The sequence below is a fragment of the Meleagris gallopavo genome, chromosome 3 (assembly GCF_905368555.1).
Source record: "Meleagris gallopavo chromosome 3, MGAL_WU_HG_1.1, whole genome shotgun sequence".
NCBI lineage: Eukaryota > Metazoa > Chordata > Aves > Galliformes > Phasianidae > Meleagris > Meleagris gallopavo.
Window position 1 is genome coordinate 53,419,806 of NC_139406.1, and position 22,561 is coordinate 53,442,366.

Here is a 22,561-nt window from a genome sequence, read left to right on the forward strand (position 1 = left end):
ATAATGATTTTCTGCAGAAGAGGACATTATGTCTTGCCATTTCTCCACTGTGTTTGTCCCCCTCCTGCACCCCCCCCATTCCTCCTTCTGCAAGTCAAAGTCCATAAGTGTAAAGAGAGAGTTAATTTTCTTGGGGGCATGGGAGTGGGTGAAGTTAAGGGGAGCCTCTCACTGGGGACTCTGACTGATACATCCTGGGCCATCAGGGACAGCTCGAGGGCAGGACTCCCCTTTCTGCAGAGGAGAATCCCCTCATCCTTGCATGATGTGACTTGGAACTTGCACATCCTTTGGGTGGCAGATGTACTTGTGGTTTGCCTGACTGGAGTCAAAGAGAAGGATTAGTCCAAGATGTTTAGGAAACACTCGCTGCACAGTGCTGCTCCTCCCCCTGTTTGTAAACAAATACTGTAATTCAGTAATAATTAAGTACTTCTAGCTCAAGCAGTTTATGAACTCCTCCAAAAGGGCACAATACTGTGTCATAGATGTTCTGACATTGAGTTGCAAGCTAGAAGAGAACTAAAGACTAGGAGACAACTCTGTATTGCTTGTGCAAACTTAAAAACACAGATTTTCTCTGGTGGATCAATGTAAGGTCTGTGCAGAAATATATCTGGACTGCAGGTTGATAAATACATGATTTCTGAATGCACAGAAAAAACCACAAAATTTGCAGCATGCTGTTATACATATCTTGCCCATATACTCAGTGTCAAGTGAGCAACATCACTTGTTTAGCTTCCTTTGTGACAGAGAAGCTCTCTGCTTCTGTACTTCTCCTTCCTTGTGTCCCACTTAACAAGGGCAGTTCGCTCCTCTGGGCGCTGGCCCTCCTGCGGATACAGAGAAGAATCCTTTCTGTATGGTACAAGACAGAAAGTGTCACCTTATCAAGAAATTGAGATGTGGTCATTTTGCTCTAAAGTCTGATTAATGCCTAAGAAGCGTTGCTGTGTGTGTTGTAATATTCTGCTAAAAACAAATGCAAAACAAAAACCTCAGCCTCTGTACTCAGCCTTTTCCTTTTACAGCCTTGATGATAATGCCATATAAGTCAGGATGTTCACTTTTGTAGAAGGGCAGTGCATTTCTGTTCCTGATCTCTTAATCACTGTGGGGAACACAACTACAGACAGCAGCAGCATCTTTTTAACCTGCCATTTGGTTATCCAAATCTTAAAATGAAAGCATTATCCCCAGAGATTCAGTCACTCCCAGAGATTTAAATTTGTATAGTATTGGTCCATAGGCATCACTGTTAGCATTCTCATATTTGATACTTGCTGCTTTATGAAAAAACATGGGAAGAAGCTGACCGACATTAGATACCCAAAACACAAGCATTTAAGGCTGAAAAGAAGGGTGAGGGAAATATGGAATTAAGTAAGCTCAAGCAGAAGTGAGTTAAAAGTAGAACTTTAAAGGAGATCTGTTACTCCTTGAAAAGAAGCAGCATATTGCAACGCGCTTCAGTTAAGAACAAGAGCCTGCCTTTTTTTCTTCAAAGCATTTTTGGTTAGAACCTAAGATTACCTTCAGCAAGTTTTGAACTTCATTTTAGAATTGTTTCAGAAGTGGTGGCTTTCATAATTGGAGGGACAAATAGACAAGTTCTCAGAGGCACTGTGGGGTTAAAATCCAGATCTCTGTGCTTTAACATGCACAGAGAGCTAGGACAAGATAACAGAGAGCTTAAACTCAAAAATGCACGCCTCTTCAAGTTGGTTATCTGTAGCTATTTCGCTCCCTCAGCTATTTTCTTGGCCTCTCCCTTGGATGTTCCTGCTTTTACTGCATGGATGACACATCAACCAACAAGCCAGCCACCGAACTGCTGCACATTGCAGCTTTGCGTGCGAAAGCTGAAGGATTTGCAGCAGTTAATCTTAGTATGCTGGGCTGTTCATTTTGTTTGTTTCTAAACTGAAGGTGGAAAACTTGCAAAAGAAAAGGATCATAACCAAATGAGCAGCTGCATAGGAAGGGGATGGTTCTTGGCACATTTGTACTGTAAGGCATGGGTATACTTCAGATAACAAAATCTTGCCTTTCTACTCCTGTCTCATTGCTAACTTTCCTAATAGCAGTGGCAGTCAGTGGTAGAGAAAAGCAAGAAATGAAGATGTTAGAAGCAAAACATTTTGTTCAAGCTACCAGCTAAATAGTTAAAAGCTATTTTTTAAAAGTTTTACTAGTGTCTGTGTCCTTCCCGAACTAGCACATACCCCACTGCCCCTGGATTCTACCATGTCACAGGCTGTTCATGGCAAAGAATTAAATATGACTTGCTAGTCACTGTATGTGATGTATCCCTTCCCTCCCTCTCCACCATGCAGCAGAAATGATGCAGATTTAATTAGACCAAATCAAAACCAGCTTGTAGAAAACAAATATGATTTAAAATTGTTTTCATAATCATGCAATGGTTTAAATTGTATTTCTTAATGAATCTTTTTAGTACAGCATCTAACAATGGAAACTACTTTAAAGCTAATTTTATTGGTCTTTTTTGAAGGGCGTTAGGACTTTTTAGCCTGATAGACAGTTTGTGGCCTCCAGTAGTGCCTGTAAAAGTTCCTGGACAAAGTCAAGACCCTGAAATGGTAAGTCTTGTTATTATGGAAATGTACTTTTTCACTATAATTACTGATTTTCTTAGTAGTGTAACATGTCTGGGGAATCAGATTCTCTCTTTATCTACTGAAGTTTGTTTTGTTGGTTCTACCATCTATCTTAGGCCAACCTGAGGCTCTCTGGATCAGCAGCTTCTTTCCAAAATGATGCAATTAGTCTTTTATTAACCACCTAGAACTAAAATGATAGAGTATCCAGCCAAATTATTAATTTCCTCTCCTCACAGGAGGAAAAGATACTAGCTGACTCCACACTATTTGATAAATCTACATACATAAATGATACATTCTTTTGAAGAACTTTTCAGCCTTATATTTGAAAACACTTTTCTGAAGATTAGTCCCCATGAAGACAGTCCAACTGATGGAATCGAGTCTCTTTTCAGTCAGGATGATTCTGGCTGACAGTTGTCCATCTTGTTGTGAAGGCAGTCAAAACATAAAAACAAAAATTGCCTACTACAAGTAATGAAAGTTTCTGTCATTTTGGGAAGTGGTGAAAATTCCCAACGTGAAGTATTAAAATAGATTTGAAGTACATTACTGTGCATTTTCCAATCCAAAATTGCATCTTTAATTTTCATTTAATTAGCTTTTGTATTTGAAAAGGAGTTCTGTCAAATCGAGTGGCATCTGAAATGAAAAGGTCATTTGAGAGTCTTGATAACCGAGTGCTTGTGCTGTATTGGTGTTCCTCTATAGCTGTTCTTAGGGGAGGAAGTTTATGGTATTAAAAATTTATTTTATAGTCTAGGAAGAAAAATCTGGAAATAAACAAGTTTTTAAAACAGAGGATTTCTCAAGAAGATATTCCTAGTTATTCCTAGCTATTTCTGAACTCTGAGATTCTTTTTGCTGCGATCTACAGAGTTATTGGGATTGTACAGGGATTTATTTTGAATAATAAAAAGTTCAGAACTTGGTTATAAAACCAAGACTGGAAATGAATGAAACTACCATTCTTGCTTTGATTCTCCCTTTCATCCACACTTTTCAGAAGTCTCAGAGGAGAGGATTGTTTTGTATGTTAAAATACTGTGGACAACAGAATGAAAATTTACACAGATGGAGCAAAAGTTTGAAATATTCTTCAGCACTGTTATTTTCATTTGTTCTTCTTTTTCTCTATTTTATTGACAACTTAGAAATGAAGAAAACTTTCGATAATCATGCAGTTTACATTTCTGCCATGGGTTTAAATACCAATCCATTCTACAGGGTATCAAGATGTATTCTACTTCTGCAAATTTTTGGTAGAGTGCAGTTTTTTTCACTGCAGTTTTTTTCACTGAGATACATTTTACCTTGTACAGGAAGTATAATTTTACACAGTTTTTGAAAGCACATTTAAGCAACAGTGCCTAAATCATATTGCCAATTATTTGATAAAGTTTCTGCAAAGAGATCTGTGGCACAGATTTCTTTGGAGCTGTATGTACACTTTTTTAGTGCTGTCAGAGGCAAATAATGATCTGATTTTTATTTATTTATTTATTTTTTTGCTATAGGCAGCTTATTTTTGATGGATATACAGCTGTCTTTAGCAGATTTGTATTTATTGTATTAAATGAAATGCTTTATTAACGACTAACAATGTTATAAGAATATTTACCGAGTCCTAAATAAAAATTACTGCAGTGTAGCATCTTTTATTTCTCAGAAGCCTTTCTCATTCTTTAAATGGAGATAAAGTTGTTACGTCACAATACTTTTTAAGGGGAGAAGAAAAATTCGGCATAACACAAAAAGAGCAGTTCTTGTAGTTGCTGAGTTCCTGTTCTTCATTATCTCCTTGTGTTGTCCTGGATTTAATTTAGCAGCTTTTAAAGTTCTTCAGCTGTTTACTATCACAAAAACCCACCCACATGCAGAAGTCCCCAAATCTCAGAAAAGTTATGGATGATGAGAAATAAATAATCAGGGCACCCCTACCACATACTAAAAAAATACAAAACAGCCACTGTCACCTTGAAAACAGTTGCAGTGTTTGCCAAGCATGCCAAATCACAAGATGTTTTTGTGATGAGGATCGATGTCAGATTATGGAAAGAGTGATACACACAGGCTGATTTTACTTGGAATTTGTGAATATTGTTTTGTTATCTCAGCTTCTACTTCAGACAGTCATTATTTTGTTTTCCCGTCGCTCTTAATATGAAAATTGTGTGGTTCACTTAGGGCATTATTATAAAATAATACTAACTGGCCAAATCGAAGTGCCTTTTTTAAGGTCACATTTCTTTTCTTTCCTTTTTAATAGATGACAACTGATCTTCCTCCTCCCAGCTTCTGTTATGTTCTGACAGTTCAGTCTGGTGAAATACACATGGAAGTGGATGAGGAAGAGAGGATTTCTAATTTGTACCAGCCACCAACTGTGCATAATCTAAAGGAAATTCTTCAGGTAAGTTGCTTTAAAAGTCTGGTAACCAATATTTTGTACCGCTAAATGTCACTTACCATATTTGACTCATTCCCTGTTTTTGTACCATTTTTTTCAGATGAGTGGGTGTAATGAACGTTGTAGCTTTTGGGCACGAGTACTGTATCTAAGGCCACAGGTAATCTGTTCGTTTAGCAATGAAATTGACATAAAATTAACATAACGTATATGTGAAGAGGCCAGCATTTATCTTGCTTAGGGGATTAAAAAAAAAACCTTCTGGATTAGCTTCAAGAACGGTGTGAGAAGAATGATCACCAGGTACAAAATGCTTGTGAGTGGGTAAAATGAACTTCAGTTTCATTTTCATTTACTCTAGAAGGTGAATTATATTTGAATAAATTGCCATCTAGCCCAAAGTAATATTTCACCCTAATAAAGGAGCTCACAGATAGTTAATTTAGTCTTGCAATTAAAATCAGTTTGTAGGTAAGTACTGTCCTTAGAGGTACACAGCAAAAAGTTGTCAGTCAGTTGAGTTGGTATAGAATGTAACTGATGATGGTTTTATAAAGATACAGTCTCTTTGCAGACAAGTGAGTGGACTGTTTTTGTTCAGCAGAAGCCCCTTGGGCAAGCTTGGCTTTTAGGATCCCACAAGTAGAAAGGAGGAACTTTAGGTAAATACATCTGCTGTCCACACTGTGTTGGGAAGCTTATAATTACATTTTATTTGTTTCTGATTTTTTTCTGAATTATGCTACAACTTCCTTTTGAAATGTTGCTAACTCCCTCAGTAGTTGAAGGATTTTTTGGCTGCTGATTTATTTACTTTTTCCTGGCAACTGGACCCTCAGTACAGCTAGCTCTGGGGAAAACAATTTGCAGTTGTCCATCAGCACCACAGAAAATAAAGTGTGAATCAAAGCATATGAACCAAAGACAAAGAATCTCCAGAACAGACAGCAAAATCTGTTGAGAATGCTTCCCAGCAGTGTGGGACATAAATGTGATGTAGGTCTTTTCCTCTTGCTTCAGAACCTATGAGTTGTGATTTCACTATTAGGCAGGGAGTAGCTTTAGCTTGTGAGATGAGGGGTAGCTCTTACTACTCAGCAGTGCTTTCTTCATACTAAGTGACAACAAAGTATTTTTAAACATGAGAAATTAGGGTAGCTGAATGGGAGATCTTCAGGCCGCTAGCAGAAATGTACATGCTAGCAGGACATGTACATATGTGGAATTCTGTTTTCAAGGAGTCTGGTCAATTAAAAGAAATAAATCAATTACAGACTAGTGATATCCTAGCCAAGCATTTTTGTATTAGATCTACATCTGAGACACTGGAGTCATCAACATTCTTTTGTAAATCACTTCATCACTAAATTAGAGAAAAGATGAAGAATGCAGGAACAGATGTGACTTTGAAGAGTGGAAACTCATCTAGCAAGAAGAAAGAAGTCTGTGATTTCTTCTTTCTTTTGGAAGTTTTACTAGCTGTTTCCTGAATTTTTTCTGGTGAGCTATAAGCAGTAGATTTCCATGAGTGAACAGCATGATTTTTTATAAATTTTTTGAAAGTAGTATTGGAAAAGCAGTGGGAGTTCATCATCTTTGTAAACGCTGGGTAACACTCTGCATTGCTGCTCTAGAAAGGTAATGGTATTTACCTGCTGTTAGTGTATTGCTTGCCTAATCCTTCCAGAAGGTTATGAGCAGCAGCTTGTTAATTGCAGTTACCTTTCCCAAGAGGATTTATCCTTCACATGCTAAATCATTCAGTGATCATATGTGCGGTAGGGACTATGGTTTAGTTCACTTAGCAGAGATAATCTGCTACATGAGTTAATTCAAATATACTTTAAAAGTGGTATTAATAATTTCATGAAACAGCAGTGTTCTGAGATGCTTCGTTTGTGTGAAGGAGGAATGGAAATATGCTTTTATTATTGCTCAAAATCTGTACTGTGGTACAGAAGGAATATGGGGAAATATATTCCATCTGTGGTTAAGGAGCTGTCCTTCCTTGTAACTCAATCCTGCTGCTATTTGTCTGTTGTGTCCTCTCTGTTCAGAACAAATTGTCACACATAGCAAGATGATGATTTTATATATAAGTTGAAATTTTTGCTGTTATTATTATTTACTTTTTTGGATGATTCTTCTGAAAGCCAGCTTTTAATGTGTTAGTAATTCTCATGGGACAGCTGTAAAGCATCTTCCTTTTGAAGCTGCTTCAATGGTATCTGCACAGAGGAGGTACTGAAATGTGCATAGTTATGAGGGAAAGAAATAATATAAATGCAATGGGCAACTTACATTAAGGCATAACCATAGTATCTGAGTTATGAATTATATCTGTCATTACTTCTAATTACTGTATTTGCCCTAAGAGCTGCCATTACGAGCAGAAGTTATTTTTAGTCTGGTTAACTTTTTCAAGGTTTGAATTTAACTGAAGATAAAAAGTTGGAGTTCTCAATGCATTACCTTCTGCCATAGAAATGTAACTTAAAGGTAAAAATACTTGTGTGATATGTGTCTCTCCAATCATTTTAGTATTAAAATGTCCTATGATTTTTAATCAATAGACTAATTAAGAATATTAACAAAGCCCTTTTAAGACAGAACAAAAAGAATTTCAGTTAAATATTTTAAAGTATTGGAATTTTTAAAATTACAAGTTGCTTGGACTGGTAAATATGAAATATAGTCTGTTACTAAGCTTTTTTTTTTTTTTTTTAAACTATGGGACAAATCACATACACATGTACATATTATAAAAGTTGTGTTGAAAACCAAAAAAAAAAAAAAAAAAAAAAAAAAAAAAGAAGGAAATCTCTCATTATCAACCTGTCTAATTTTGTTAGAGACTTTGGACTAATCACTGATGTGTAAATTCCTGTCTATCTAATTTGTCCTGTTCATCATCACAGTGCCAGTGGTTTTAAAACGCTAATGGCTTAGCAATAACTGTTTTCAGGTATGAAGCCCGATGTGAAAGGTAGTTATTTTGGTTGTGACATCATTAGTTTTGATATACCTTAATTTTTGTACCTGTCTTAGGCAGAAAACTTGCTTTGTAATTGTGATTTCCTGTGTTTCTTTCTTATGCGTTATCTACTTTTGCACTTCTATGTATCATTCAAATTCCTGGAGATGTGCAGAAAGAAAACCCTGCAGCTTTGTATTTGCAGGAGCTATTAGACAGGGTGAGGTACTCTTCAGAATCACACAACAGTGCATAAAACGTTTTCTTAATAATAGAAGTGATGTTAGCCTTCCTTTTTTAAGGGAAAAATTACTTTAGTCTTTGTTCATAAAAACATCCAATTAACTTTTTATGACATTTATTTTCCTGTGCAAATGAGTCACGATAAAACATGATAGTTGATAGAGAGGGCGCCAAGATCTCAGTGGGTCAGCTTTGGAAAGTTAACTGAAGGTAGAGATGATAATCTGTAACTGCATTAAGGAACAATGAAAAACCTGATTCATTCTTCTTTACTGGCCATAAGTGTAGTAATTTGTCAGTTTTATTAGTTGCTTACAGATGAGTGTGTTACTTGTCTTTCCTTCTTTTAAAAATTAATGACCGCATTCCAATTTTGTATTTTTTTTTTTTTTAAATCATAGACACAACACAGTGTTCCTATAAATCAGAGAGAGATGTTGTTGTTTGTGACTGACTTCACTTTGCAAAGTGTAGTTCGTGGAATTCCAAAAGTTGTTGCTGTGTCAGTCACTGCATCATGCGTTCTCAGTACGGAAATCATAGAAGCCCTCAATGTTGCCTCACAATTCATCTTCTTCAAGGATGCCCTGTGGGGAAATGGTAAGCTTTACATGTGGTTTTGAAGTAACTGGAATCAAACTGAAAAAACACCCGCATTACTAACACTGTAATACGTAACCTGTATAGACTTTCACTCTGAGATGAAGATGAAACATTGCAAGTTTGGAATGAGAAATTTGAAAAGGGTTGTAATTGGTGGATTTCTGTAAGGTTTCTCTTCTGTTGTTAGTTTTTGGAGTTTTTTTCTTTATTTCCCAAGAAAATAAGAAATTAAGTGATCTTACTGTTCACCAATATTTCTATCAGTCTTCCTTGATGACTGTTGGATCTAAAGACCAACCTCAAACAAATTTGCTAGCTGACAGAAGATTCAGAAATAGTAAGAAACTCGCTTTCATTTGTTTTGATATTCATTTATATTGATATTTGATTGCAGAATCTTGTTTTATTGAACTTAAAACCTGTAAAAGGAGTAAGGCAATGAACCTAAAGACTTGCATGTCCCTAGATAAAGAGCCATTTCAAGCTTTCCTTTACCATTTCAGTGAGCCCTCGGGTGCCATACAGGTCCTGTGAGATGGTGGTTCACTCTACATTCATTTTTAGTCATTCATATGAATGAGACTCACCCATCCTCTGTGTGATGTATGCCTGTGTAATTCATCTCTCGTGTCTTTGTTCATTTCCAAAATGAAGCTGTGTAAGTGGCTGTGAGTCCTGTCACCACATCCTCTAATCAGTCTGTTTTCCCTTGCTAACTGAGATTGCATTGGTTTCATTTATTTGGAGAATAAAGTATTGCATGAACCTACACTTTGTAATCTTAAATAAACAAATAAAAATAGAACAACCTTGAGGGTGACCAAGATTTTTACTAGGGAAGAGACAAGAACTTTCTGTTTCCAGCATGGTACAGTGCAGTCTGGATGGAATCTGATTTGCTTTTTTAACATGCTAGAGTTTTTAGAGAATTGTTTTCCCCGAGAGTCACAAAATGTAACAAGAGCATGCTGCATTGCATGCTGAAAGCAAAATATTTTGTCATTGAGAAAACCTGATAGAGTCTATCCATCTGTTTAGTAGCTGGCAGTGACAAATGTCTTTATTGGCCATGACAATTATCATGGTCACCTTTTTCCTTGTTACTGTACTGAGTTGAAATGTCTTTGTTGGCAGGTAGGATTATTTGTGTTGAACGTACTGTTCTCTTATTACAAAAGCCTCTTTTGTGCTCGGCTGCCGATGCTGACCTCAGTGAGCTGCCTGGCCCTGTCAAACTCGATGAGCTGGATTCTACCACACAGGCCAATTCCATTTGTGCCGTGAGAGGTTCGTATTGGCCTTTTCTGAAATGAACGTGGTTAATTATTTGTGTTCACTTTAATCTTTCAGGTTCTCATATTGATTTCTTGCACAAACAGGGTGCAAGGATGAAAAAGCACCGTATTGCCGTAGATCATTAGGATATTTAAGTTTTTGTGCTTCTTTGTGGGCTTTGTTTGTCTTTTGCTGGCCAAATTCTGCCTGCCTGCTGCTCCCACTCACTGATGCCCCAGAATAAATGTTTGATGTGCAGTCTGTTTGGCCATATTCCTTCCATCACCGTCTTCTTTCAGAAGCCTTCTGTTCACATCAGCCATGTTGATACTGGCAACAGTAAGGGATAACAGTATTTTTCAGGCAGATGGAGAAGATATGTCAGCCAGACTCTGAATGATAGGGGTTACTGTCTAATTTTCCTGGAGCTTTGCTGCAGTGGGGCAATTTAATATTTCACCATAGTCACCTAGCTTAACTTAGCTGAGATTCGCTCACCAGCTACTTTGGATCGTTGCCTTGTCTGATACTTTAGTCCTACCACTAATCGTGCAGAAACATTTATTGCTGTGTATTTCCTAATTTTTCTGAATTGTGTAGAAACATTTCATACACAGTATTTTCTAACACTGTCCACTCAGACTTCTTAAACACCCAATTTGCAGAGTGCCTATAGGGAAAAGTCCTTAAAAGCCAAGTAACTTTTGGCTTTTAAAGACATTTTCCCTTTTTAATTTAACTCTTACAATTCCAGCAGCCCTTGTACAAAATTCTTGACACCGTTTTACATTTAGACTTCCAAGTATTCACTTGAATGTTTGAAATGATGTTTGAAATAAGAGCAAATAGTAATTACAAATTAATCCTCTCAGCTATATAGCAATACGCTAAAAAGTCAGTTTTAAACCACTCAAAGCTAAACCACTAAACTTACCTTCTCTAGAGTAGAGCCGCAAGTTAGCAATGCCTCCATGATTGATATATAAGCCATCCTGCAGTGACAAACATTGAACTCTATATAATGAAAAACAAGCACAACTACAGGCTCTCTAAGCTTTGGTCATTATGTACATCTTCCACTGATACTGTGAATTACATGAAAGATATTTCTGTCACTGGGTAGGAAATACTTTTTATTTTCACTTCTGCAGTAATTATGCTAAGAGTTACTACTTCTCTGCCCTTACTTACTGCAACTAGGTTACACTAGTAACTAGGTTACCCAAAGCACCTGTCTTCTTCCATCCCATTCACAGTATATATAAAGCAAAAGGGCCTGTCCTTTCTTTTTTCGGTAAAGCAAAGCAAAGACATCTTTGTAATCCATGTGTAAACAAATGCTTACTTTACGTATGTTAGAGATGTAACACTTTCCCTGTTCTTTATTAGAGATGGTAGAATGACATCAGGATAAATTAATCCTACAATCTCATCTTGCTTGATATGAAATTTGCCTGGGGTAGCTATTACCAGTATGTTTCCACACTTTTGAACCAATGTAGAATATGAAGCATCATCCTTAACCCTATGCTAGTGCTATATACAGATTATAGCCTTCACTTTTTTGTGTAACTAACTAAAATTATTTAATTGCATTTAAAACATATCCACTGCTTTGGGATTTGTAACAAGTGCTTACAGCTTACAGCTTTCTAATGAAAAGAAGTGAAAATTATAGCTTTAACGCTATTTTATTGATGGGAACATGAATTTGATGGAGAAAAATTGTCTTGGTCACTCACCACCTCTGTCTCATCTATAAAAAACTCACCAAATGGTTAATCTGGCTTTCAGTGAGCAGCAGCATTGCTGTGTTCACAGTTTTTCTTTGTGTCCTCCTTTTACTTCCCGTACTGTCGGTCACCTTCGTGTGCTGTGTGCAGGCGTCTTCTCATCTCATGCTCAAAGGAGTTGCAAAGGCTTTCTTTACCCCTACTTGAAGTGTTGCTCCTTCCTGCTCTTTTGCCCTACTTGCTGTACCTCTGTCTTTCAGGGAGCTGGCAGAGTAGTTTCTCAACCTTCACTAGAAAAGCTTCCTTTTAATTAGTGGAACAGCCCTTGGAGCAGATTGTCTTCATTTGTTTGTAACAGTGTTCTGCTAAGTCAAGTCTTCCAGTTATACTTGGTCAAATCCTGTTTCCCCCATCAAAAAATGGGCGATGAGCAGAGCCAGTGAGTTTATCACAAATTTCATGAAGGCCAGATCACACCCGTTCAGGTACCTGGTAAGAACCTGTGATTGCTTTTCACTAGGTAGTTTATTCCTCTTTCAAGGATCAATCTGTGGTTCTCACCTATGAGCTGAGGGTTAATAGATTTGTTTTCACTATTCATGGCAAAGTGATTTGTAACCTCTTTTTGCCGTATAGTAGCAGTCAGGATGACTTAAATGTTGGCAGTCCACACTGTAGAGAACTGCTCTTACTCTTAACCGTGCTTACGAGCAAATTCTAGTTAGTTCATACCACATATGCTGTGTGGGACTATTACGTGATTAATGATGTTTGCCTAGTGTATGATTCACATCCAGTGATTGAATTTTTACATTGGATATTTTTGTCTTTAAGCCCTTACTCATGTTTCTTTTTTTCAGCTTCCCTATTTGCAGTCTGTACAAAATGGAGTTAGTTGTCTTACTTAGGTCTTTTGGACTGCACCTTTTTTCTTTCCTATCTATTAATCAGGGTAATCAACTAGCAGACAACTAATTGTATACAAAAAAATGCTTTTTTGGAGCATTTCAACCAGAGTATTCCTTCACTCAGGGTCTGTTTTTCCAGGTGTTGTCCTAGTTGAGCTATTGTCAGTTTCTTCTTGGTGTTGTCAGTTCCAATCCAGAAAAGCAGCGTGGAAATGAAAATCTAATTTTGGCTGTGTGTGTTTCCATTTAAAAGAAGAATCTCAGGAGAATATCTAAAAGGTTTGAAAAAAAACAAGCAAAATCTAAAAGATTTACAAAAATGTACAGACGATCAGCAGCTTAAATTTGAAAAATCATTTTGCATGCAGGATGCGAAAGACTGTTGCAGGATTCTTAGATTTGCTGCTGTTCAGAGTTGTATTTCTTCTGACTTCAGTGATTTCTGGTGATCTCATGAGGGAACTCCATTTTATCATCAAAATAAACTTTTCCAGTAGGCATAATGTCAGAATGATCCTGATACATCTTCCTCAAATGGATTTGTGTTACTTGTGCACTGGCATCCTGTAGTTGCAGTATGGTACACAGCTGGAAGAAAAGGTCATAGAATGGCTTGGGTTGAAAGAGACCCTAAAGCCCCATCCCCTGCCATGTGCAGGGCTGCTCCCCATCAGCTCAGCTGCCTGGGGCCCCATCCAACCTGGCCTTGAGTGCCTCCAGGGATGGGGCACCACAGCTTCTCTGGGCAGCTGTGCCAGCGCCTCACTGCCCTCTCAGTGAAAAATTTCCTCCTGACATCAAATTTAAATGTCCCCTCTTTTAGCTTAAAGCTGTTCCACCTTGTCATATTACTCTCTGCCATGTAAAAAGTCAATCTCCTAAGTTGAAATGCATAGAGAGAAACAGATCTCTCAGAAAAGGGGATTAAAAAAACAAGTAAAGTTGTTACAAAAAATATTCAGCAAAATAATTAGTATGTTTTTTCTTTTCCATTAGCAAGGGAAACAAGCCTGTGCTGTGGCAGGAATTGTCTATCTTGCAAATGCTGATAGAAACCCACAGTGCATCACAAAAAATTATTCCTGCTACAGTCCAAGAAGTTAAATACAAGGAAAAAAAAAAAAAACAACAGTATAATCCATGTTATTTTGTTATATATACAGAAATCGGGTCATAAATGTTACATTTGAGAAGTTGCTTTCCTGATCTTCAGACTTGCTGTCCTTTGAATTCCCAAAGGAAAATACGGGTTTGCTGTTTATGTGTCATTTTGTCCTTTCTGACAGCCCTTGTCTCAGGAGAGTCTGGAACACAAGAGATTAACAACCTGTTTTACAGACAGTGCAAATGTTGCCTGGTCTCCAGGGGTTTATTTCACTGAACGTATTATACAACCGTGAGATTCTGTTTCAAAAGGAGCTGGAATTTTTAGTCTGTGCACCTTTTGTACCAGACCGAGGGCTTATTTTACTGTAGTTTTATTCTTTCAGCTGATCCATCATGTTTAGTTCGAAATGCTTATAAGGATTTTCTCCATAAACAGTGCTAATTATTTCAGCATATCATTACCATAAAGCATAATAAACTATTTACTGCTTCTCATAAAACTCTGAATGTTTTTCTTGCCAAAATTCGCAAGGCCCTTTGTATTAGTCCAAAGTATCTTTGGCATTCCCTTCTTAAGCACACACTGAAGTCTCTGGGTGAGATCTGATCTCTCTTAAATCAGTGTAGATGAAGAATAACTCCATTATTAATGGAGTTTAACTTGCATCGTTGTTTATGAAAATGGTTGAATCTTGTTATTGGTTTGTGTTTCCTAAATATCAATATCAAGGTGTTTGACCTGACGATTTTTCTATTTCTTGCCAAGGAAACATCAGAGAAGCAGAAGACAAGAAACAAATGAGCAAGCATGCAAGCAAGCAAAACAAACCTCAGAAAAACAATAGAGCCCTCAAACAAAGAAAAAATGAAACCTTTTTGGAGGGTTAATTTTCAAACATTTTATATTTTAGAATGTCATTCTTTTTTGAAGAGATGAAGGGGAAAAGGGCTGAGATTGCTGGAAAAGCTGATACTTGCTCTGAGTTCATGAAGGGAACAGTGTTAAGATGGGAGAAAGACAGGGTTGAACCTGCTGTGAAGCCAGTAGTGTCTATGTTTGCTAGCTTACATTTCTTATTTTGTAAATAAAAATACCGTTTTCTGCAGGTACTGTTGTTGGAGTTAATGAGAGCACTGCTTTCTCCTGGCCTACGTGTGACAGATGTGGCAATGGAAAGTTGGAACTGTATCCCCAGGACAGGTGAGAGTCAAGGTGCTCTGTAGAATTCCAGGTGTTCTGCAGATGTAGCCATAACAGCAATAGGTGATGCAATAATTCCTGCAGGCACAGGCTGCACTTTGTTCCTTCCTAGAACTGAGACGTAGTATTTTTATTGCTGATGAACTGATAAAACCAGCAAGGTTAGATTAATTTATTAAGAAAGATACAAGTAGATATGAAATGGTTTGAATTTGTAGCTACCACATTTTCCAAGCTAAATTTTTGCTTATAAAGATTTCAAATCCTACTGCATTATGGTATTTCTTTTAATGAACATAAATCACAGGCCTGATTTTAAACTCCTTGAAAAGTAACTTTGTATTTTTTTACCTGATACTGTTACCCTGTATGTCAGTAATTCACCACAGTTTTATAGCAAGCTGTGATCTTTGCCGTGATTTACATAAACGTGAAAGAGATGCCTTTCAGACCAATGAAATGTACAGCCTTTCTAAAGAGGAAATTGAATAATTTTGGGTGGAGAGCTGTCAGAAATGTGACCTGTTACCATGTGAAAGGTTGAGCCTGCGTCACACTGGCATTTTCTTGGGAAGTATCCCCTTCAGATACTTAGCCAGCTTACTCTTGAGATACCTGGTGGGATAAAAGCATGAGGAGATAAGAGAGTACTGAGAGTGTAAAAAGAAGAAAAGGGGCTTCTCTGTATTGGGAAAACTTTAAAAAAGCAGCAGAAGAAGTAAGGTGATTACAGTCCCCTTGAAATATATAGCATTTTCCTAAATACAAGAAGCTTTATTGCATGTGCTCTGCTGTAAAACTTTGGGGGGAAAAGATGAAAATAAAAGTTGTCCTACATCATACTGTCGTGCAAAAATCAAGGAGGTATCTATGAACACATAGTAGTGTACTTCATGATTTTTTTTGTATTCTCAAGGACACTTCTGCTTTGTTTGGAGAACGGTGTAGCATCAACACTTATTTAAGACCTTATTCCAACAAGTACTTATGGCTGTGCTTAATTTTATGCATATGGCTTAAGTGTGTGCTGCAAATGTTGAGTGTCTGCTCAGTGAGGGCCTAAATCAACAAATCATTTATACCTTTCTCTTTTTTTGGCATAACTTTTAGAAGGTTATGTGATTTATATTTTATTAAGTAAGTGAGTTGAGTATAAATCACAGCCTCCCCACATGTTGTATGAACCTTAAAAAAAGAAGAGTTAGAAGAGTTTAAGAAGAGCTAGAAGAGTTTAAGTCCTTCATTAATGTTACTTATGTCCACCAACAGAAGAGCTCCATTTGCTGTTATCAGCTGAAGCTTTTAACTAGAAATAGGGCTCTTCAGCTAGAAGCCTACCAGCAAAGTGGTTAGGAAATAAGTAAGCTATTTTTTGTTTGTGTTTTGATTTAATGATTGATAACTTTTCCATTCTTTGTGTTTTTCCATCATCATTTGCACACTTCAGTGGACTGCTATATTGCAGCCAGTGCTCTGAAGTTGTCATTTCACCAGTTTTGAAAATGCAGCTGGAAATCTTCTTGAGTTGTCCATCTCAACCTCAAAGTACAGTAAAAGTAAAGGTATGACAAAAAATGAGCATCAGTTTATTGAGTGTAATGGGGCTAGATATGTAGATACATGAGTACTGTGACAATTTTATAAAAGCTCTTTTAGAAGAAAAAAGAAAAGATGTAAGAGTATCCCATAATTTAATCTAGTGCTGGGCTTGTGTGTCATTGCACTGAGAATCCAGTTCCCAGATCTTGATCAAGTAGCACAATCATTGAGCTCAGCCTGAGGTATCTAAAACAGTGAAGCATCAGGTCCAGCAGAAGGGTTTTCTTGGGTTGGGCTCTTGGGAAGCTCTCCACAACCTGCAAGGAACTTGTATTTTCACATTCCTATTCTAAGCATCTTTTGTGTCACCTCTCCCCTGCTTTTTTGGCCAGAGAAATAAAACTATGCTATAATGGAATCATTAATCTTTGTTTAATGTGATTGTTTTATCTGTAAACAGACTGTTTTCCAATATGTGTAGTTTTTGTCGTGATCAAAACATGTTCATTTCCTCTTTCCAGCTGCTGCAAAGAACAATCTCTTCTCTCCTGATGTCTGCTGCCAATGTGGATGGGGTAGGTATAGTGGTTGTCGGTGAGAGTTAAACTATATAGAGTGGCAGAGTCCTGGAGATGCTGTGAGTCAAAAGGGAATCATAGAAATGGAAGGGATGCTGGAGGTTGGCTGGATGTGGCTCTGGGCATCCTGGTCTAGAGGTTGGCGACCATGCCCATGGCAGGGGGGTTGAAACTAGGTGATCTTTATGGAGCTTTTCAACCCAGGCCGTTTTATGATTCTGTGGTTGGTGTCTGACCTGCCCTCACACTGGGCTATTGCCAACACGTGGTCAGGTCAGCCATGACTTCATCTGGCAGAGTCTTGAAGACATCCAAGGATAGAGGTCCCACCACCTTTCCAGGCAGCTCTTTTCAGAACCACACTGAAAGCAGTAGGAGATTTCATTAGAAATAGTTTTTCTCTTTTGTTCAGCCTGGGACCGAGTGGTTTGAAGTGTGTTAGTATGCTCCTAGCACAAACCTCCCCTTTGGCACTTGCACCTTGCACCTGCTGATGTCCTGCTATTGCATCTCAGGGGTGCTGCAGGCAGGATGTGTAGACAGATGTGCAGATTAGCTTAGATGTGGATGCACAGCTACTTGCAATAGCAATGTCCAGACATTCAGAGCCACAGTGGTTAGTGCCAGGCTTTAGAGTCCACGGACAGTGAAGCTACAATCCGAGCATTCTACCTTTCCTGGCTTCTGAATCCTATAAAAATAACCAATGGCACAAACACAAAATTACTGAAGGGCAGTAATGCTACAACGAATTGCAAAATGCATGCAAAGTAATGCTTTGTAATTGGGATCTCTATAAATGAAATACACATAAGCCGCCGGGATGCATGGGCTAAAGTGCAGTTTATGTAACCATGAAGTAGTTATTCCTTATTCTGGGCTATCAGAAGAACCCTGACATTTGGCACAGTGACCCAGATTTATCACAGGTAAGTGAGGCACTGAGGGCAGGTGCATGGCTGCCATTGGCTGCCAGGTGATCAGTAGAGAAGGAGCGGCACCTTCAGAAAGTGATTAAGTCCTATTAGGAGCTGGAGACCCCTCTCCCCATTGCATGTAGAAGGGGGCAAGGGTCAGCTTGTCTTTTTGGTTAATCATCCTCGGTAAGTGTCTGCACTTAGGTGGTACCTATGGGGTTCACTTTGCTTCCCCACATTATACAGCCTTCGAGTAATTTGCAATTATGTGCCCCATGGTTTTAATGTGATTCGTGGATTCATATAAGGATTCTCTGAAATTGTAAATTACTTTTCTTATACCACAGGGTGTATGTTTCATTAAGAATAAATTTCCAAACGATGTTAGCTCTTTAAATAGCTGCGAAGTCCTTCAAAGTTTTTCAGGATCTGTCTGGTTTTGTTACAGGCTGACAGAATGTAACTCTTTCTAGATATTAGAGTCAAATGACCTCTTATTCATGTTTCAGCTGTTATAATGCTGGTACTTAGAATCATAGAAGGGACTGGGTTGAAAAGGACCACATTGGTCACCTAGTTCCAACCCTCCCGCTATGTGCAGGGTCACCAACCACTAGATCAGGGTGCCCAGAGCCACATCCAGCCTGGCCTTGAAACATAGCTTTGCTTTTTTGTGGGTTTTTTTTCCTATCTATCTGAAATGCAGGGATGCATTTTTCTTTTCTTTTTTTTTTTCCATTAGCATTTCCATCTCAAAACTGGCTGCATTTTAAAAAGCAGCACTTCTCTGTACATTAACCACAAGAAACACCACTTTGAGCGGCTGTTGGTAATTTTTTTTAATTATTACTTTTGCTGCCAGTGCTGCTGAGGTACACGGGGGTGATGTTTTGCAGTCCCTTCCCTGGGCAGCGGAGCTGGGCTCAGCCACTTCTGCCCTATGGCAGCCCCGAGTGGGACCGACACGGCCACCTGTGCCACCGCACAGCGAGTCGGGCTGCGGGGCCCAACGGTCCGGGCCGAACGGTACCTCGAACGGGTGCTGGATGTGGTTATCGCGTACGGCAGGGGTTGGTCTGAGCCTGAGGTCATCGATACGCAGCGTGTGAGGTCCCGCCGGTGCAGGAAGGCTGCGTAAAGGAAGCACCGGTGGGTTTAGCAGAAGAGGTGGGTTCAGCAAAATAGGTCAAACTTACTTCCCACCCCCTCCCCCATTACTTTAAACGATTCATTTTTAAAAGCCCGGCAGGGAGGCAGCACTTTACACGACAATGAGATGTAATTAATTAGCAGAAACCTAAACCGCTCGTTCCTTCCATCCGTTCTGAGCACTTCCCCTTACGCCCTGTGTCTGAGAGCCGCGCATCCGGGACGATCTCACTCTCCGCGCTTCTCTCCCCGCAGAGCTACGAGGCGAGCAGCGTGCTGGGCAAGGAGCTGGGCCCTCTGCCCTGCCTCCTGATCGGCGCCGGCGGGCGGCCCGGCTGCGCGCGGCTGGAGGAGGTGGCGCTGCTGCCCGCGGGACCCGGCGGGGGGAGCGGCTGAGCGGGAGCGCGGTAATGCGGGGGGGTCGAGAAGGGAGGCCGTCAAACAGGGGTGTACGGAGCGCACAGAGCTCTGCTCGGCCGGCCCGGCTCTTATTCTGAGCCGTTTGTTGCTGTGGCACGTCGAACGCCTTGTTCTGGAGTTCCGAACGGTTGGGACGTTTTGTATTACGCTGTATTTGTTATGTCAATGGCAAACACGTTAATGCCGCTTCTGCAATGGATGCCGCGGGGCAGCTCTACCGGCGGGACCCACGGAAGGGCTGGTTCTGAGCGGCGGCGTCGGTTACCGTAATAAATGGCACTAAGACTTGAGCAGCGCTTGTGTTGAGGTGTCCCGCATTCCGAGTCCGTGTGTTCGGGGGGTGCCGCGCGTCCCTGCGGCCGGCTAACATCGGAGCCCTGCCCTCTAGCTCGCCCGTGGGAACGGATACGGGGATCGGCTTAAGAGCTCGGGCCGAGGGTGGATTTCGTAAACTAACCGCGAGAGCGGAGGGCAGAAATCCCTCAGTGCGGCGTGCGGGGAGCGGCTCCGTGCGCACCCGGCACAGCGGCACCGCGCAGCGCGCCGCTCGCCCCGCGCCCGTTCCCTCACCTGGCCTGGCCCAGCCCGGAGGGCGGCCCTGCCCGCAGCGCAGCTCTGCCGCCGGCACAGCCCCAGCCCGCGACCCGGCTCCGCCCCGCCCGCCCGCAGCCGTACTGCACAGACGAGAGCGGAGCGTCTTTAAAATACTCGTTCGGTTTTATTCTTAAGAAATGCTGTAAAAATCGATATAAAAGGTCATGCTCGGTCCTCGCCGTCCTACCGCCTAGCGTACACGGGTGTTCGGATCGTTAACAGATGTACCATAGCTGCATCGGTTCGAGTAACACGTAGAAAAGACAGGGACTACCGTTACAAAAATAACTTAAGGGAGCGAACGAAAAGACGCGTAGCTTCGGTTCCTTTCGCTTCTTCGCGGCGAACGCCGCGGCCCCGCGCCCGGAGCGCCGCGCACCGCCGGGTGGGCCCGGCCCGGCACCTCCGCTCCGCTCCGCTTCGCGCGGCCCTGAGGTAAGAGACGCCCGCCCCGCGGGCCGGCCCCGCCGCGCCGCTACCGGCAGTCGGAGCCCGCCGAGCCGGGCTGCAGGAAGGAGGCGGCGGGCAGCTGCTTGAAGAAGTGCCGCAGGCCGCTCAAGTCCCGGGTGAGCTGCTCGATCTTCTTGTGCAGCTTCTCGTTCTCGGCCGAGAGCTCCAGCAGCTTCTGCTGCATCTCCTGGTTGCGCCGCTTGGCCTTGTCGCGGCTCTTGCGCACGGCGATGTTGTTGCGCTCGCGGCGCTGCCGGTACTCGGGGCTGAACCTGTCCACGCACTTCTTGGCGCCGCGCTCGCGGGCGCCGGGCGGTGGGGCCGGGCGGGCGGCGGAGGCGACGGCGGCGGGGCCTGGGGAGCGCGCGGGGCAGCCCGGCGGAGAGCAGCCGCCCGCCGGCTCGGGGGAGGTGGGCGGCGTGGGCTGCCCGCCCAGGTTCATGATGGTCTGCGCGCAGGTGGCGATCTGCGAGGGCAGCAGCGAGGACGAGAGCTCGGCGTCGCTCCACTCGGGCTCCTGCTTGAGGGCGCCGCGCGAGGAGGCGGCGGAGGAGGCGGAGGAGGGCGGCGGGGAGGAGGAGGAGGAGGCGGGGGCGGCGCGGGGCCCGGCGCCCGGCGGGGCGCTGCCGGCGGGGCCCGGCTCCCTGGCGGCGGGCGGCAGGTACTCGCCGTAGTCCCCGCCCCGCTCGGGCTTGTGGTTGCTGTTGAAGAGGTCGGCGAACAGCTCGTCGTTGCACAGCTCCAGGTTGGGCACGGCCGACATGGAGTCGATGTAGGAGCTGAAGTCGATGGCGCTCTCGTCCTCGTACATGGCCGGCGCGGCCGCGCTCAGCTCGGCCAGGTCCGCGCCGCCGCCGCCGCCCGCCGCCTCCTCGGCGCTCATGGCGCGGCCGCCCGGCTTGCAGGCGGGGCCCGGCCCGCCGCTGCCCACCTTGGCGTCGTAGAAGTTGGCGGGCTCGGGGCACCAGCTCCTATAGCATGCCGGCGAGTCCAGGCTGTAGAGTGCGGCGGCGCTCATGGGGGCTCGGGGCCGCGGGCACCACCCGCTGCTGCGCACCGCTCGCGGCTCCACAGCGTCCGACGGGCGGAGGGGAGCGGGGCCGGGCTGCTGCCTGCGGCTCCGGGCTGCGGAGCGCTACCGGGCTGCGGAGCGGCTCCGGACTGTCGTGCTGCGCTGTGCTGCGCCGGGCACTGCTCCCCGCGGGCGCGTCTCGGGACCTGGCAGTGCAGGCGGCCGCTCGGTGCCTTCTTATACGGCGGCGGCCCCGCCTCCCGTCCCAGTGACGGGCGCGGGGTGTTCCCGGCACCCCCGGGGACCCGGAGGCGGGAGCGGGTGGGGTGCGAGGCCGTGAAGGAGGAGGAGGAGGAGGGGGAGGCGGCCGGGCTCGTCCCTGCCCCTCGGGTGTGCGTGTGTGCGCGGAGGGGTGGGAAAGGGTGAGGTGCTGCCGGCCCCTGTCCGCGCGGCTCCTCCCTTGGCACCTGCACGCCGCTTCCCTCGGGCACCGCCGAGCGATGCCACCTGGCGGCCCCGGGGGGACGGAGGGAGGTGGAGATGCTGGCTCCTGCTCCTTCCCCGCATCGCCCCATCCCACCGGGGCCGCGACGGCTCCGCTCGGCCCCGCTCCCAGCACCCCAGCGCCCTCCCGAGGCACGGGACGAGCGCTCGGAAGCAGAGCCCCGCGGTGCGGGCGGCCGGCGCGGCCCTGAGGTGGGAAAGGGGCACGAGCTGCTGCCTTCGTATTCTTCGTAAAGACCTTGCCCCGGCTGCTTTCGTCCCGGCGTTCCAGCAGGTGAGGAGCCCAGCTCGGGTAGTGGTTCTCAGTGCTTCCTCTT

The 22,561-nt window shown here is 42.9% G+C and overlaps 2 protein-coding genes across 5 annotated transcripts in view; one reads left to right on the forward strand and one right to left on the reverse strand.

The window, feature by feature from the left end:
- The window catches only part of SPIDR (scaffold protein involved in DNA repair), a 197,672-nt gene extending 177,698 nt beyond the window's left edge, over positions 1–19,974 (forward strand). For 3 of the 4 annotated variants that reach the window (XM_085221058.1, XM_031552853.2, XM_031552854.2), the window contains 9 exons: positions 2,519–2,606; positions 4,897–5,040; positions 5,138–5,197; positions 8,656–8,854; positions 9,992–10,144; positions 14,988–15,081; positions 16,529–16,643; positions 17,142–17,195; positions 19,520–19,974. In XM_085221058.1, the coding sequence (XP_085077184.1) occupies positions 2,519–2,606; positions 4,897–5,040; positions 5,138–5,197; positions 8,656–8,854; positions 9,992–10,144; positions 14,988–15,081; positions 16,529–16,643; positions 17,142–17,195; positions 19,520–19,660 (1,048 nt within the window). In that variant the 3' untranslated portion in view covers positions 19,661–19,974. The remainder of the gene's footprint in view (positions 1–2,518; positions 2,607–4,896; positions 5,041–5,137; positions 5,198–8,655; positions 8,855–9,991; positions 10,145–14,987; positions 15,082–16,528; positions 16,644–17,141; positions 17,196–19,519) is intronic. The other variant, XM_085221059.1, reaches the window with a different exon arrangement.
- A 551-nt stretch (positions 19,975–20,525) lies between these two features.
- On the reverse strand, positions 20,526–21,880 carry CEBPD (CCAAT enhancer binding protein delta). Its single transcript, XM_085221060.1, has one exon. The coding sequence runs from the start codon at positions 21,744–21,746 to the stop codon at positions 20,754–20,756; it is 993 nt and encodes a 330-aa protein (XP_085077186.1). The 5' UTR covers positions 21,747–21,880; the 3' UTR covers positions 20,526–20,753.
- Positions 21,881–22,561: the final 681 nt, after the last annotated feature.

What these genes read in the sequence shown, in the direction of transcription:
- CEBPD (XM_085221060.1), bottom strand. Translation starts at nt 21,746, where the DNA reads ATGAGCGCCGCCGCACTCTACAGCCTGGACTCGCCGGCATGCTATAGG.